The sequence below is a fragment of the Perognathus longimembris genome, chromosome 4 (assembly GCF_023159225.1).
Source record: "Perognathus longimembris pacificus isolate PPM17 chromosome 4, ASM2315922v1, whole genome shotgun sequence".
Taxonomy (NCBI): domain Eukaryota; kingdom Metazoa; phylum Chordata; class Mammalia; order Rodentia; family Heteromyidae; genus Perognathus; species Perognathus longimembris.
Genome location: NC_063164.1, coordinates 86,336,693 through 86,351,760, shown reverse-complemented (window position 1 = coordinate 86,351,760; position 15,068 = coordinate 86,336,693). Strand labels below are relative to the sequence as shown.

Here is a 15,068-nt window from a genome sequence, read left to right as displayed (position 1 = left end):
ATACATACATATATGGTAAATATAGCTAAATTTCAAAAAAGAAAAATATGATGGCTGTGACTGTGTTAACACATCTAATAGGCTATATTAGGCTAGTTACTTCTTATTACTCCTGCAGCCTGGCATTTATTAGGTCCATTTTAAAGAAAAAATCTGGCACCATTTTAATTCATAAATCTTGAATGTCAATAGAAAGCAATATCTCATTGTCAACAATATCTCATTTTGTAACCAACTCATAGCATTTTTATTAAGCCAACACGATTACCCTTAACCAAAGAAATTTATTCAAATTCACAATTTTCTTGATGGTTCTTCTTTGTCAAAGTCATTAGTCAATACTTGGTTGGGAAAAGGACAAATTTAGATTTGCTTTGAAAATATTATATTATGAAATATGGAAAAATGCATATTGTACCCGCACTATCACTGTATCTCATCTGAGTACACTGGATACTGTATATACTGGTATTAGAACTAGGGAAGTGAAAGGGAATATCAAAATTGAGAGACAAAGGATAAAAAGACAAACGACTCCAAAAGCAATACTTGTGAAACCATTTGGTGTAAACCAACTGAACAACTTATAAGAGGAGAGGGAAAGTGGGGGGGGGGAAGGGGGGAATGAGGGAGGAGGTAACAAACAGTACAAGAAATGTACCCAAGGCCTAACGTATGAAACTGTAACTTCTTTGTACATCACTTTGACAATAAATAAAAGAAAAAAAGAAGAACAAACAAACCAAAAAAAGTGCAATTAAAGAAATAACCAACCTAGTATGGTGGCTCACATCTATAATGCCATCTACTTGGGAGGTTCGTACTAAGAGAATTAATTACAATTTGAAGACAAGTAAGTTAGTAAAACCATTTCAAAAGTCTTACATATACATACATGTATAATGTTTTAAATGAATCTATCATCTATCTATCTATCCATCCATCCATCCATCCCTGTGGTACATATCTTCCATCCAGAATAGCACCCAGGTCCTAAGTTTAAGCCGTAGTACTCTCTCTCTCTCTCTCTCTCTGTCACACACACACACACACAAACACTCACGCTCTCTCTCTGTCACACACACACACACACACACCTATACACACAAATGTGGCTAGAGAGATTGACCAAACTGAAAGTTTAATTTTATGTGATTTTAATTAAACTTGAAATTGCCATTTCAAAAAGTGAAGATCTAAAAAATTGCTATTCTATTAAAATGTTTAAATTACTGCAATTCTCTTAAACCAAAATTTGGCCTCTAACTTTGGAAAGGCTTAAAAAACAAGGCTCAAAAATATCTCATTATGGAAAACTGATGACTCAGCAGGGCTTGACACAGTATCATGTTTGAAGGCTGTTAAACAATATTTAACTTGCATATTAGCTAACTACGCAGAACTGATACCAATTTAAGCATTTCACATTGACAACTATAACAAAGGATGTATTTTTAGAATAATAATCTTATTCAGACTACACTCATTCAGCTGTTTGTTAAGACTTTTGTATTCCCAATTACAAATGAGAAGAATAATAATGGTGTGCCAGTTTCATTAAACTGTGGGGGCATAACAATTCTCTGAGATAAACTGTAAATTATAGTTTGCAGGAGACTGCTGGGTATGCTACAAAAAAATCAGCCCACAAAGTATACCAATGTGGTGTCAAGAGCCAGGGCAAGTGGAGAATTGGTAGCAAAAGAACACCCCAGAGAAGGGGCAGGGGCAATGGCTATCAGAAACCAGCAGTTTTTAAGGCTGTCACATCCTGGAATTGGTATTCAATGCCATGTCCTACACACAACAGGATTTGGAGCAATATTTCCTTTGTCCTTTTGTGTTATGTGTAAAGATAAATAATTAGCATGCTTACATTTGTAGCTATTTTTTAGTAGTATTGGGAGTTGAACTTGAGTTTTGTAGGCAGATACTCTACCACCTCAGCCATACTCCCAGGTTTTGTTGCTTTAGACATTCTTGGGATAGAGTTTTTTTTTTTTTAACTTATTTCCCCTGGGCTGGCATAGTATAGTCCTACAATTTACTGAGAAGTGTGGGCCACTGCAACCAACTATTATTGGTTGAAATGGGGTATTGTAATTTTTTGCTGAGGCTTGTCTTGAACAACAGCTCTCCTGATCTTTGCCTCTTGAATATCTGGGGTCACAGAGAGAAACCACTAAGCCAACCCTACACTTATTAGTATAACCTAGAAAAAAACCCTAATTTTACAAATGTCCAAGACAACAATAGATTTCAGAAATATTGTCTTTCCAATGTTTTGTGAAAGACTGCAGTAACCCGTCCATCTGGGTTACCTCCTGGCTGCTAGAAACACATTGGCAAAGTTCCACTTTATTAGAAACTAAAGTTCCTTTCTGTCTGGGGTCATGCTCACTTTTAAGAAATGGTAGTCAAGTTGAATGGAACTCCAAGTCTATCTATATTTAGTGGTCTACACAGTAATGATGAAGAAAATGAGGTGACAGTTTGAGCAAACCATATTTACTCACTCCATTTTGTTATACATATACTCACATGCTAAGCCTATAAAGCATTCAGTTTTTGAATGCCAACATCATATATTTCTAGCCAAATAAGCATCTGAATGACTTGCTTCTTGAGACCATTATAGAAACTGGCTTTATCCAAGATATGATTTTCTCCCCAGAACAAATTATTTACACTCAATGTCATGTTCATTTATATTGACCAGACATTTTTCTCAACAGTCTTCCTTACGTTCTTTGGCAAACATGCATGTGTTTTATGGTAGCATTCAACATCTAATAGGCACATCTAACTAAGTCCACAAGACATGGTTTCTAGGAATGCATCATGTCTGAAAGAAAGGGGCATGTAGAAAATGCCTCCAATTTAGAGATGTATCAAAACATGAAGTCTCACCTATGATATGGCTCTGAAAGGCAGAATCTGCAATAGTGTCATCTTCATCCTCTGGCAAGTTTTCATTTGCCTCTTTTATCTGCCACAAGAAAAAACTGGAGGTTAGTGTTCATTACATCAAAAAGATCTTTCAAAGTGAGGTGCTGGTGGCTCATTACTCAGGAGGCTGAGAATTGAGGATTGTAGTTCAAACAAAGGCAGCCAAGGCAGTAAAGTCTGTAGGACTGTCATCTCTAGTTAATCCCTACAAATAGCCAGAACTAGAGCCAGGTTGCAAGTGGTAGAGTGCTAGCCTTGAGAAAAAAGCTAAAGGGCAAAGCCCTGGCTATGAGTTCAAGACCCAGGACCAGCACCAGAAAAAAAAATCTTCCAGAATGCTCAGAAGGAAAGTGCATTCTATAATTACTGTGCACATCCATGCAGGTGTAGATCTGAGTTTTTGTGTGCACATGCAAATACACGTGTGTGTTTAATCCCACTTTTCATCATTTTGTTGTTTGGCTTTATCACAAGTTTCATTGTTATTCTTATTAATTAGTGCCAATATGAGGGCTTAAACTTAGGATCTGGGTGCTATCCCAGAGCTTTTTTCACTCAAGTTTGATGCTCTACCACTTGAGCCACAGCTCCACTTCTGACTTTTCGATGGTTAAAGGTAAGAGATTAAAAAAGTTTCTTGCCTGGGCTGGCTTCTAACCATGATCCTCAGATCTCAGCATTCCCAAGTAGCTAGTATTATAGGCATGAGCCCCTGGTGCCTGACTGATAACACAAGTTTTAATTTCAAAAGCATATTTTAAGATATAGTCCCAGTTTTGAAAGAGAAGATTTAGATTACCTAATTCTACATGTATTAGAGATCACAGCTTTGGTTGTTAATGGAGTCAATAACACAGTGCTGATAAAAAAAAACAACAACCCATAAAGCCTAAGGAGGTATACTTCTTCAAGAGTAAGTGAATCCAGACATAACTCATTTTATTAAGAATAAGGAAATGTTCTAAAATTATACTGAGATCTCCTGACCCCATCCTGGAATGTAATTCTCTAAGGAAATGGTATTTTTCAGTCTTTCCATCTTGAAATGAAGTGACAAAGATATGGGATCAATAAACTAGAGCAGTGAGACATTTTTCTAGAGTTTTCACATTAAAAACTTTGCTCTTCTACTTCAGCTAGAATACCCAGGACCTAGATTGCATGGCCTCAAATGGAACTCTAGAGAGCCCACAATAATGCTAAGAGTCTCTTACAGATGAGAAATCTGAGGTCCAGGAAACTTCCTTAAAGTTGACACACTTTAGTAAGCTGTTACACTAGCAGGAGACACTATATCCACTACTTCCTGGGTAGAAATGGGGTACTGTTGACAACAAAAACCTGCAGAGTGTGGGAAAACACTGTGTGTACCAAGTGTTTACCAGTAGGGCTCCTCTCAGCAGTGTAATAGGCAGGTGCAATAGGTGCTGATCTCTGTAGACAGTAGGACTCACACTAAACCAATAGAAGAGATAAACTGTCCAACTGGGGCTAAGATGCAAACACAGTAACTGACTGCAGATCTGTGTTTTCTTGGGAAAACTTTGTTATTCTCAAATTTCCATTAAACTCATCAATCTATACCTATGTAGAGTTGGTTATAGTATCAAGACAACAGAGGTCCTTGGACGAATCATACAACATAGTTTCTTATAAAATATATTGTAGCTGGTTGCCCAGTACTGGGTACCAGCCAGTATTCAACATGGGGACTGTGCAATGTAAAGAGAACATATATTAGAGGCTATCAGTGATCTGTTTGGGGGCTGGAGGTGAATATGACAAACACCATTATTTTACACTCAAACTGTATGAAGTTATTTGATGGCATCCTGACCTTGAGCTAGGTTTATCTTTCTACTTATTCTTTCTTATGTTTCACACTTAATGGGATGAGAACATTTCATTTACATTTTGTGACCACAGTTCAAATAGTGGGAGGCAATTGGTGCTCTACCTGTACCCGGTTGATAGCCAGGAGATTATACATCAAAATGGATGTGACAGCCATTCCCACCTTCACAGAGAGAGACTGTCAAGAATTGAGTGTCCTATGGTAGTGTTTTACCACTTTCACCATCAGCTGTCTGCTCTGTGGGCACGTACCTGCCTATTTGTATCCACACAGGAGGAAGGCCAAAGGATAGAAGACAGAAGGGGAAAATGCTTCATTCACTAACTTCTTACCCTACGCATTTATAGAGGACAGAGAAGAAGAGCCTGATGAGGCTGCACAAAGCTACTTACTTGCCTTCTAAGCTTCATGAAACTCCATGGATCTGTGTGTGACACAGTTATCCAAAGACCCGCTGAGGAAAGTGCTCCCCAAATACCTTGATTTCTACTCATAATTCATGGGGAGCCTCATTTATAGAAACATCAAGAAAATCTACATCTTTCAGTTCATACCAGTTCTTATGACAACCTGCTCCTATTTCCTACCACCTGTTTGTGTAAAGTAGTACTTCCTCTGAGTTGTTCTAAATTTACCCATTTAAATCCAGCAAGGGTACCCTCCTAAAGTCTTGGAATGTGGGTGAGGTTTCCTCTGTGAACCTGTGAAATTCTAAACTACAGAACCAAGAAATTGAAAAGAACTTCTCAGTGCATAAAAAGAGGCTCAGAGAGGTTCATGATGTGTTCAAAGTCACAGAGGTTTTAGTTTTAGAAATGATCACTTCTGATTCCTATTCACTACAGGAATTCAATTTTTTAGAGTGCTCCACACTGTTATAGAAATCCTTGCCAGACCTTCCTAACAACTACTATGCTTTTCTTGCTGTCTGAGATTAGATATGGAGCCAATGTCACAAGTATTCATAAATTATAGTACTTTAAGAGTAGCACACATTCTGTGTGCATGGGTTTATATATCTGTATGTGTGTGAGAGAGACAGAGACAGGGACAAAGACAGAGAATCCAGCTTTGCTCCTCTTCTCTAGTGTTCCCTAGTCTTCCCATGGAACTTATCAGCCACATTTCCCCAAGTAGCATATTGAAGAGAGTCAACATAAGCTATTCAGTCCTACTTGTCAGCTCCTTATCAAAACTTTCCCAGAGTTTTACATGGTTAAGAATAAATACTAAATGTGACTTCCAGGGAGTCATGCAAGGAACTGGTGTGGTAGGCAGGGTTCTTTGTTCGTTCAGTTCTCTGGGCTGGTTGACCCGTGAGGGAAAAGGATGAATCTGAAAGGAATGATGAAGTACCAGTAGAGAAGTGGGAGTGGGGGCATTGCCTGGGAATGGCATAGTTCTACACTCTCATTATCTACACAAATAATTTCAATGCAAAGTAGTGAATAATTTTTTAATCCATTTGCCTATGGAAATGAAGGACATAATCTATTTCAGCAGATTCCCCTTGCTAATTATATTTTTCATAGGATAGAACTTAAATTAATTTTAATTCCTGATCACATGGCACCTGGGTGTGGGAACCTTCCTGCTGGTTATGGAGCTCTGAATAAGAATTTTCCAGAGATAGGCTCAAGTGTGTCAACTTCGTACTGGTAAAGCAACGCAAAGACTGGGAATACTCACAAGACCCAAGAACTTTAGCAAGAGTTTGACTCAGAAAAGACAGGTGAATGGAAATTAAGTCATTTCCAGTCCATTGCTGTTCCATGGAAGATAGAAGTCAATAATGCCCCACGTAATAGGATCTAGAAAACTCCTAATTAAGGGTCTGTTTTGATTTAAACTTGTTGAATGTCTTTTAATGATGTCCCTCTAACTCTTGTCTATATTTTGGGGCTCTGCAACTGTATATGAGAATAACTCTAGATGCTAGCCTGTAACAAGCAACCATTAAGCTATCACCAAATGTCTAACTCTAGTCACTAGTCTAGGGAGGAAGAAGGAAATGAGCTTGCAAAACAAAAAACAAAACCATAAAAATAAAAAGCAAGAAAAGAATCATGAAAGAAAGAAGGAAAGAAAAAAAAAGAAAGAAGAAAGGAAATAATTTACCACAAATGAATCAGCACACATAAATTCATAACCAAACCCCATATTTCCCTTCATCTGGAATTCTGAACAGATCTCTTTGAATCACCCTGATAATAAGGGCTACTAATGAAAACAAAATATTTAATGCCAAAGCTCACTTAAATAGAAAAACTCTTATTGTGAATCAATGAGACAGGAAATGGTTGTGGAAAGAAAAACTAGTTCACATAATCTTTGGAAAAGTTAGTCTTTTAGAAAACTTTTCAAGAGGGTAAAATGTGCATGCACCTTATTTGCATCAAAACAGCATTTAGAACAGAATCATTCAATTAAGGATGTTGAAATTATAACATTTTGGAGAACTTAATAAGAGGATAACAATTTATGTAATTATTGCACTATTTTCTGCAATTTCATCACCAGAGAATGATTTTAATGGGATAGTATTTGATGACTTTTTATTAGCAGATGTGATTTTTTTTAGACTATGTGACACTTGGGTGAAAAGAATACCCATAATTTAAATTAAAATACTCATATTAAAGTGGCTATTTCTCTCCTGTGCATGATGAAGGTTTATGATCTCGTTAACTTTATTAACAATTTTTATTTTTTTGTCCAGAGGTGTTAAATAAGAGGCTGAAGCTGTCTTCCTCTGAGACTTCTCATTCCAGAAAATGATCTTTTTGTACAGGAAGGAGGAGGAACTGTAACACATAGTGAGCAGAATGAGCTTCTGACTTACTAAATGCTTGAGCACTATCTTCCTGTGTTGTCCTTCCTTCCTCCTTTATCTAAATCACATAAAATTATTTTAAGTACAAAGAACATGACCCCTAGTCTAAATTACACAAAAATTGGAGCTAAGTGGTCCATAAATGGTGGCAGAAATGGGGGCATAAGCTTCTAATTAAGGTTCTGGAAAAAGAGAAAAAAAGATTTATTTCAGCAAAGCATCACTGTGACTTTTACACATATTTTAGATGTGTGCAGAAATGTGCAGAAATGTGCAGTTACTATTGAAACAAGTGCATCGTAACACAAAGGGATTTGTGTGTGTATGTGTGTATGTAGAAACAATCTATTATTAATACTATATATTAAAATAGATATAATTATTAAATGAGTAGTATTAATTACTAAAGCATAAAGTGCCTGAGGATTCTCACTAGTAAATACAATCCTGTTTGTAAAAAGACAAAAAATGGTGGTATATCATATGTTTTGGAATATTTTATTTCATTAAAAATACAATATGTCATGCATGAGAAATATTCTTTGCAACTTTCTTTAAAATAAGGAAGGAGAAAATATACTTTTATCCACAATAGAGAATTTCCTTAATCTCTGAATTTTAAAAGGTTAATGGGTATTCACTTCTGTATGCTGTGGGATCAGAATACATATTATTTTGTAGCTAATCTTCTTCCTATATAGGGTGATAACATATAACAAATGGGTATTCACTGATATTCCTGCAATAATCCCAAGAGGGTCTACAATAATGTCCTTTCTGAAATTAGTCATTTTAGCTCACTTCACACTGATGATTATTGAAATGGTGCAAAGAAAAAACATTGGATTTAACACTTCATCAAAAAAATGAATCACTGGTCATTTATGCAGGCTAATAATATTCCTCTGTATGGAAAAGCTTCTCAGCATGACTAATTTCTTATTGAAGCTAACTAGAGAAATTAGCATATCTTATTGATTATGTATATTTTGAGGCAGCTAGGGAGTCTTTGTACTTCACAGAAAATAGTAAGTGTTTTATGCAGGTAGTTGGAGAAAGACCTAATGACAGTTATTACTACCCTGTGAAAAACTGCAGAGTAGAGAGGAAAAGTATGGTGAATTATTTTAGCATTAGGAAGCAATATGAAAGTAAAAATGAAATCGTAAAAGGCCAACATGGGATCTTTGTGTTTCTTTGGTACTTCTGTATGGTGAAGATCTACCCTAAGCTGTCAGAACCATATTAAATGGGGCACAGTTAAATGGAGTGCTTCTGATAAGGGGCTCTGCTGGGCTATCGAAGTTTTCCATCAGCAGGATTGAATTTCCAGCATATTGCACATTTCCACATGTCTGTTCTCTCTCTTCCCTTTCAGTGTCACTACAAGGGCAGCCTTAGATATGCTTATAATTTATGGTTTTTATAATGCAGGGGACATCTATGTTTTCAAAGAAGGAATGATACCACAGGAGTCAAGAGCAATATTGGGGAAGAAAATGGAAAAAATATTTGCAGTGAACACAGTCTGCTTATGATTTCAGACAGTCTGAAGAAAAAGACCTTATAGTTCCTTGAAGTCAAGAGCTACTTGATCAAATATTTTACATTATATACCTTCCAAGTTAAAATATGTTTATGAGATTCTGAGATATAGTAAAAATGAATAAATAATAAATTAATGACTAATAAAAATAACTATGGTTACTTATAAAATTTCCTCTACCCCAGAGCCAGATCTAGCTCCTTTTGCCAAAATGCAGAATTGCTTCATATTTCAAGTTTTGCTTCAGAAATGGGAGCATGTGTTATGTTTTGTAACATATTAATAAAAGTGTGAAAAGATATAATACTGTAAGGAGAACTTTTGTGGTTTAAGTACTTTAAGATATATTAAATGGAACAATGAAGATAATTAAATACAGTATACAAGCTTATGATGAATGTAAGAACAGTAAGTATAATAAAAGGTTCTAGGGCTGGGGATATGGCCTAGTGGCAAGAGTGCTTGCCTCATATACATGAGGCCCTGGGTTCAATTCCCCAGCACCACATATACAGAAAACGGCCAGAAGTGGCGCTGTGGCTCAAGTGGCAGAGTGCTAGCCTTGAGCAAAAAGAAGCCAGGGACAGTGCTCAGGCCCTGAGTCCAAGCCCCAGGACAGGCCAAAAAAAAAAAAAAAAAAGGTTCTAAAATAAAAGTATATATAAGTAAAACTAGCATAATCTAGGGAAATATAAAAATCAATATTAATCTTTTAGAGCTAGTCTATCCTTTCTTGATCTAATAATTGAACAACTAAGTGATAGAGAGCCAAGTTCCAAAAAAATAACTCATAGGTTTACCATTGTCTGACTATATGAAATGAAATAGTACCTATAACTTTTATTTTTTAAAAAAGCAACATTTAAATCACCAAAAATAGCCAATGTTCTCTTAAAGTGTTTTGTCATTTCATATCTTTTTTTCTTTGCTGGTGATGTTGGAAATCATCCTCAAAACACATTTTCAGCACAAGGTATAATTTGAAGATGCTACTGCTAGCCTCATTTGCTAGCACTGAGCAGCTACGATATCTTTGTTCTGAAAATAGAGCTGAAAGGAGCATCATTCCCAGAGGGGGAGGCCTACTCATGGTCTAGCTGCCATCTCCTTGTCACAGTTGTCATTAAGATTTCTCTCTTCATTCAAAATGATCTTGTATTCATGTAGTATTAGAAAAGAGTGAAAAGAATCCAGCCAGAACATCCCAAAGAGAAGCACTTTTTAAAAGCATGATGGTGAAGCACTTACCAGGGAGTCTCTTGGCGTTTCCATATCAGCTTTGATTCTGAAGTTTTTCTTGTGGCTTCCTTGGGTGCTGCCAGAGCTGACAGTGAGACAGGAGTCCTGGGAAGCACCCTTTAACATGCTCCTGCATGAAGCATTATTTGATCCACTTTCTGTCGGTTGAGCTCCTTTCTTATCAACTCTGCATGTAGAAAGTGAGTCCTCTGATCAATTCCATTGCTGGGCTTCAATCATTCTCCGCTCCCCAAATCCTTTCATGCTTAAAGTAACTTCCATGTAGCTCTTTGTCTTTAAACCTTTGAGTGGCATGTGTTACTCACTAGAGCTGATCAAAACTTCAAATATTCCAATAGTGTGTCAGTTTACATTTGATACTGTAACTAGTTACCTTTTTTTATTGCTGTGTGGGGAGGCAAAATAAAAATCACCAAAGAATAATTTCTAAATATATTTCTAGCTTAAGATGGGCAGGAAAAGTAATTGTTCCTGGAAAGTTTCTAGGTATACATTTACTCAGTATAATCAATGAAATCGGCATGCTTTAAAACTTATGTGTAATTTTCTTCCATTTCATGCCATGTGGGTACATTCATGATTCCTCATGTAGGCTGAAATTCTATCAACCCTGATAAAACTTACCATTCTTTAATTTCAAAGACCATTGGTTTGGTTAACTAAGTAACATGGACTAAATTATCATTTTATTGCTAAATTTTATTTCATTGTTTAAATTCTAGCTAATGTATTAAAAATCTGCAATTCTGCTTATGTGGAAATCATGCTTGGCTGGCATTTAACCTGTAGGAAGCAAACCACTCCACATTTCCACCCTCCATTCCAAAGAGTTACCTGTTCAAAAGTTCCGTCATGAAGGTATCTTTTGTTGCACCTGGAACAGGGCTGGGGCTATTTCTCTGTTCAAACTTCACTGGGTTGTAAATGACTTGAGATATTTTCAGGTTCTTCTTGCTTTGGAAACCGTTGTCCGGACTCTCTGCTGACTTGGTGTCTCTGTTAAGTTCATTTTCTGACTCACATTGGAGTTCAGGCTTCTTTCTCTCTTTTTTTCTCTCTGATTTTAGTTGTTTGTTTCCAAACCCTAAGCCTTTTGTATCTTTCTTCTCTATTTTGGTTTTGGAAACATCCATTTTCCTGCTACTGAGAGCTGGAAGTCTACTCTTGCGAAACCCAAACCAGCTAGCAAAAGAAGGCCCGGCCTTTGGTTTGGCTTCCACAGATGTGGGCTTTGTTTGCACTTGGCCCTTTTCCACATTTTCCTGAATGCACAACATGACTTTTTCTTCGATTGTGGGTGAGAGGGGGGCCTCTGGGCTCGCAGCACCAGTTCCAATTGTAGAGGCACCTGGATGCCTTCCAGAAGTTTCTAACTTGTCCATCCTGCTTGATTCTGAATGGTTTGGATACTGTGTCCTCCCTAGGGCTTGCAGGGCTCCAGGGCAGTCTGTTGTGGTGGGTGGACACCGGCAGTTCTCACTGCTTTGCTCCTCAGGTACAGCCACCTGGGGACTTTGTCGGTGAACACAGGCCTGCTGTTCTTCTGTTCCACGCAGTGCAAGGAGCCCTTCACTCCTTGAGTGAATCCTCAAAGGCAACTTGCTGGGGCTTCCATGCTGGCTGCTTGAACTGCCTGTGTTCCCCAGAGAGGCCTGCCTGGAGAAAGGGTGCTTAGGGGACCTTCCAGAGCCAGAGAGGTTCTCATGTGTGGGAGCAGAAGGGCTCTTGTTGGGAGAGCCTTCTGTGGAGGTGCTCTGCCGGGTGAGAGAGTTGCCCCTGTCCGCAGTGTTGGTAATAATCTGAGTCCGGATTTTGCCGGGCCCTTCCATGGGGGGTGTGGAAGGTTTGTCTCCTGAGTGTGCACTGAAGCTCTGGCTCCGGGCTTTGGCCCCATTCATGCCTAAAGCTGGCTTTAGGTGAGGTTTGCTTGAAGAGAGAGATCTTTTCACTGGTCTGTTTTCTACTCTGTCTCTCCCTTCAGCAACAAGGATGCTACCGTCCAATGACTCTTGCTGAGCTGTTTCTAGGAGCAGCCCTTCAGCTGCACTGTCCGGCCCTGGTAAACCCAGCATGGCTGTGTGTCTTTCACCACCTGAGGTCTCCAGGTTTGTGGGACTCCTGCAGTCCTTGGGCTTAGACTTGCTGGTGGCCACAGAGCTTTTCGAGGCCTCATTTAAACTGTCCTTTTCTTGCTTCCCTGGTACTGTGGAGCTTTTCCTGAGCAACTGGGGAGACTTCATGAGAACTTTGAGTCCTACTGGGAGGCGAGTTTTCAGTCCTTTATCATGAGTGTTCTGACAACCATGTGGGGTGATATGGCTTTTGGAAGAAGAAGAGGGAGGCGAGGAGCAAAAGGAGGAACTGTTAACCTGAGATGATGGTGACTCATTATCCCCTGAGTAGGAAGACTTGGGGCATGTCGGGGAACTGTCAACCAACTGTCCTTTTCTTCCTGGAGAAGCACTTTTAGAAGATGATATCTCCAGAGGCTCATGAGTTGAAGAAGAAGTTTTGGGTGTCTGGAGCTCTGTGTTTCTGTGTATGGTCCCAGGTATTTGGTGAAGAGAGGTTTGGGGGGTGATTCTTTTTGGAGAGACCTTTGGATGGACCTCTGTAGCCATCATGGCAAATGAATCGGAGGGTGCATGAGCAGGACATCTGGTGTGGAACATGGCTTCTGTGGAGGACAGGGGCTGAGTGGAAATAGGCTTTTTAAAGGCTATGGAAGGTGATTTCTTCCTTGGTGCTTCTGTCATGGTGTGACTAGAAGAAATGACAGGAGCGGAGGATCCTTTCAGGAGTGGAGAGCTAAATCCTGTCTTTGCTGTGTCATTAGGGACCTTGGTTTCAGACTTGGCAGACAAGTGTGATGGCCAACTCTCATGACTGGGCTTGAGTAACAGGGAGACTGATCTCTCTGGAGGGGAAGGTAGGGAGTTAGGGTTCATTCCAGCCTCTGACCCAGAGTCACTGTGTTTATCCCTTGTGGGGGGTTCTCCATTGTCTTCAGATTCAATGAGGGGCCTTGATTGTGACCCTGGGGGCTGCCTCTTAGGGCAGTAGACCCACTCCCTCTTGCTTGGTATTTTGGAGCTATGAGAAGGGTGGGCGGTATGTTTTGGAATGTGTGAATCTGCTTTTATACCACAGAGGGGTCCTGGGCTCTCTGTCTTCATGAATCTTGAGAGCTTTCCTGGAGGAAAGCCTGATGGTTTCTCAAGACTCACTGGGCTAGAGGAAGGGACAAGTGTGGAGGCTTCAGACTCTATAATTCTTGATTTCTGAGGTGAAGACTTGCCCCTGGCATGGATTTTTGTCTGACTTTGCTTCTGACAGATACCTTTGGGTGCCAAAGACCTAGAATTGCTCTGGTATGACATATTATATATTGGACTGGTCAGTTTCTGTTGAGTGGTACTTGGAGTGACTGTCCTGGGATGGAAAGAGTCCATAGGCACTACAGGAGCATTGACTACTTCAACTTTTGGAATGTTTCTCTCTGTTTCCTCCTCAGGTCTCCTCAAGAAGGGATAATCTCTCTCAGCCGCTCCTGGCTGCAAATGAACAATTCCCTGAGATAAGCGTTCAGTGTGTTCTTCCTTGGATTCACCAGGGGCTGTGTTGATAGAAATTTCATCCTGGGTGACAGTGACAACTCCAGTCTGGTGTGAGCTGAATTCAACAGGCTCACCATTTTCTGCATCAAATATCACAGTAACACATTCCTCTGAAGAAGTCCTTTTCATGACCCTTTGCTGCTTAATGAAACTAAATGTCCTTGGCCTCATCTCCAACTGGTTGAGTACTTGCTTTTCCTCCTCATCAGGAGACCCAAGTTCAGATTTTCCAAATCCCACAAGGGTGTCCAGGTTCTCCATGGACTTGTCGGTGTCAACAGTCAGTGACAGGTCTGAAGGGCTTCTCTCATCACTGCTCTCTATGTGCAGCTCATCCTGGGGTTCATTGTCATCGGTGTCTGAAAGCTGGAGATTGACTGTCATGTGGTCATGGCCTTGCCTGTATGGATTCCTCTCCCTCTGCACCCAAGGCAGCTGCACACCTGCGTGCAGCTTCCTTTCCAAAAGACAGTGGCTAGCACAATGAGCCAGTCTTTCAGGTCTTTCCCTGGGGTAGACTGAGGCTGAAGCTTCTGGAAAGTGTTTTTCATGTGGCTCCAAGTCAAACAGGCTGTCAGAAACACTGTGGGTTAACTTCTTGCTGTGAAGGCTGCAGCCTTGGTGTGGAAGTGTTTGCAGCAGTGCTAAGGAAGAGGAGTCATCGTCGGCATCCTCGTGAGAATCTGTATCATAGGTAAATGTCCTTTGGGGCTCCTTGCAAGGGTTCCTCTTGCCAACTGGATTGCATGGAGGATAGTCCTTGAGGCTACTGCTCTTAATTCCTGGAGAATATATTCCTTCATTTGAGTTCATACAATCTTTATAACCCCATTTGGTGATCACAGATGGAGGTTCAAGTAACACTTTCCGTTTCTGTAACTTCCTTAATCCTTCCAAAATGTGGCTTTCTTTGATATGGGTTGGAGGTAGTTCACCTGCAGGACTAGCAAAGCCACTTGGGAGTGAAGAATCAATACTCAATCTTTTATCCCAGTTCTGTGATGATTG

General features: G+C 39.5%; 1 protein-coding gene across 4 annotated transcripts in view; it reads right to left on the bottom strand.

Annotated features, from left to right (window-relative positions):
* Nckap5 (NCK associated protein 5) overlaps positions 1-15,068 on the bottom strand; it is a 786,161-nt gene that overhangs the window by 36,454 nt on the left and 734,639 nt on the right. For 3 of the 4 annotated variants that reach the window (XM_048345601.1, XM_048345603.1, XM_048345604.1), the window contains 3 exons: positions 11,278-15,068; positions 10,432-10,609; positions 2,911-2,989 (listed from right to left, as the gene is read on the bottom strand). In XM_048345601.1, coding sequence (XP_048201558.1) covers positions 2,911-2,989; positions 10,432-10,609; positions 11,278-15,068 — 4,048 coding nt within the window. The remainder of the gene's footprint in view (positions 1-2,910; positions 2,990-10,431; positions 10,610-11,277) is intronic. The other variant, XM_048345602.1, reaches the window with a different exon arrangement.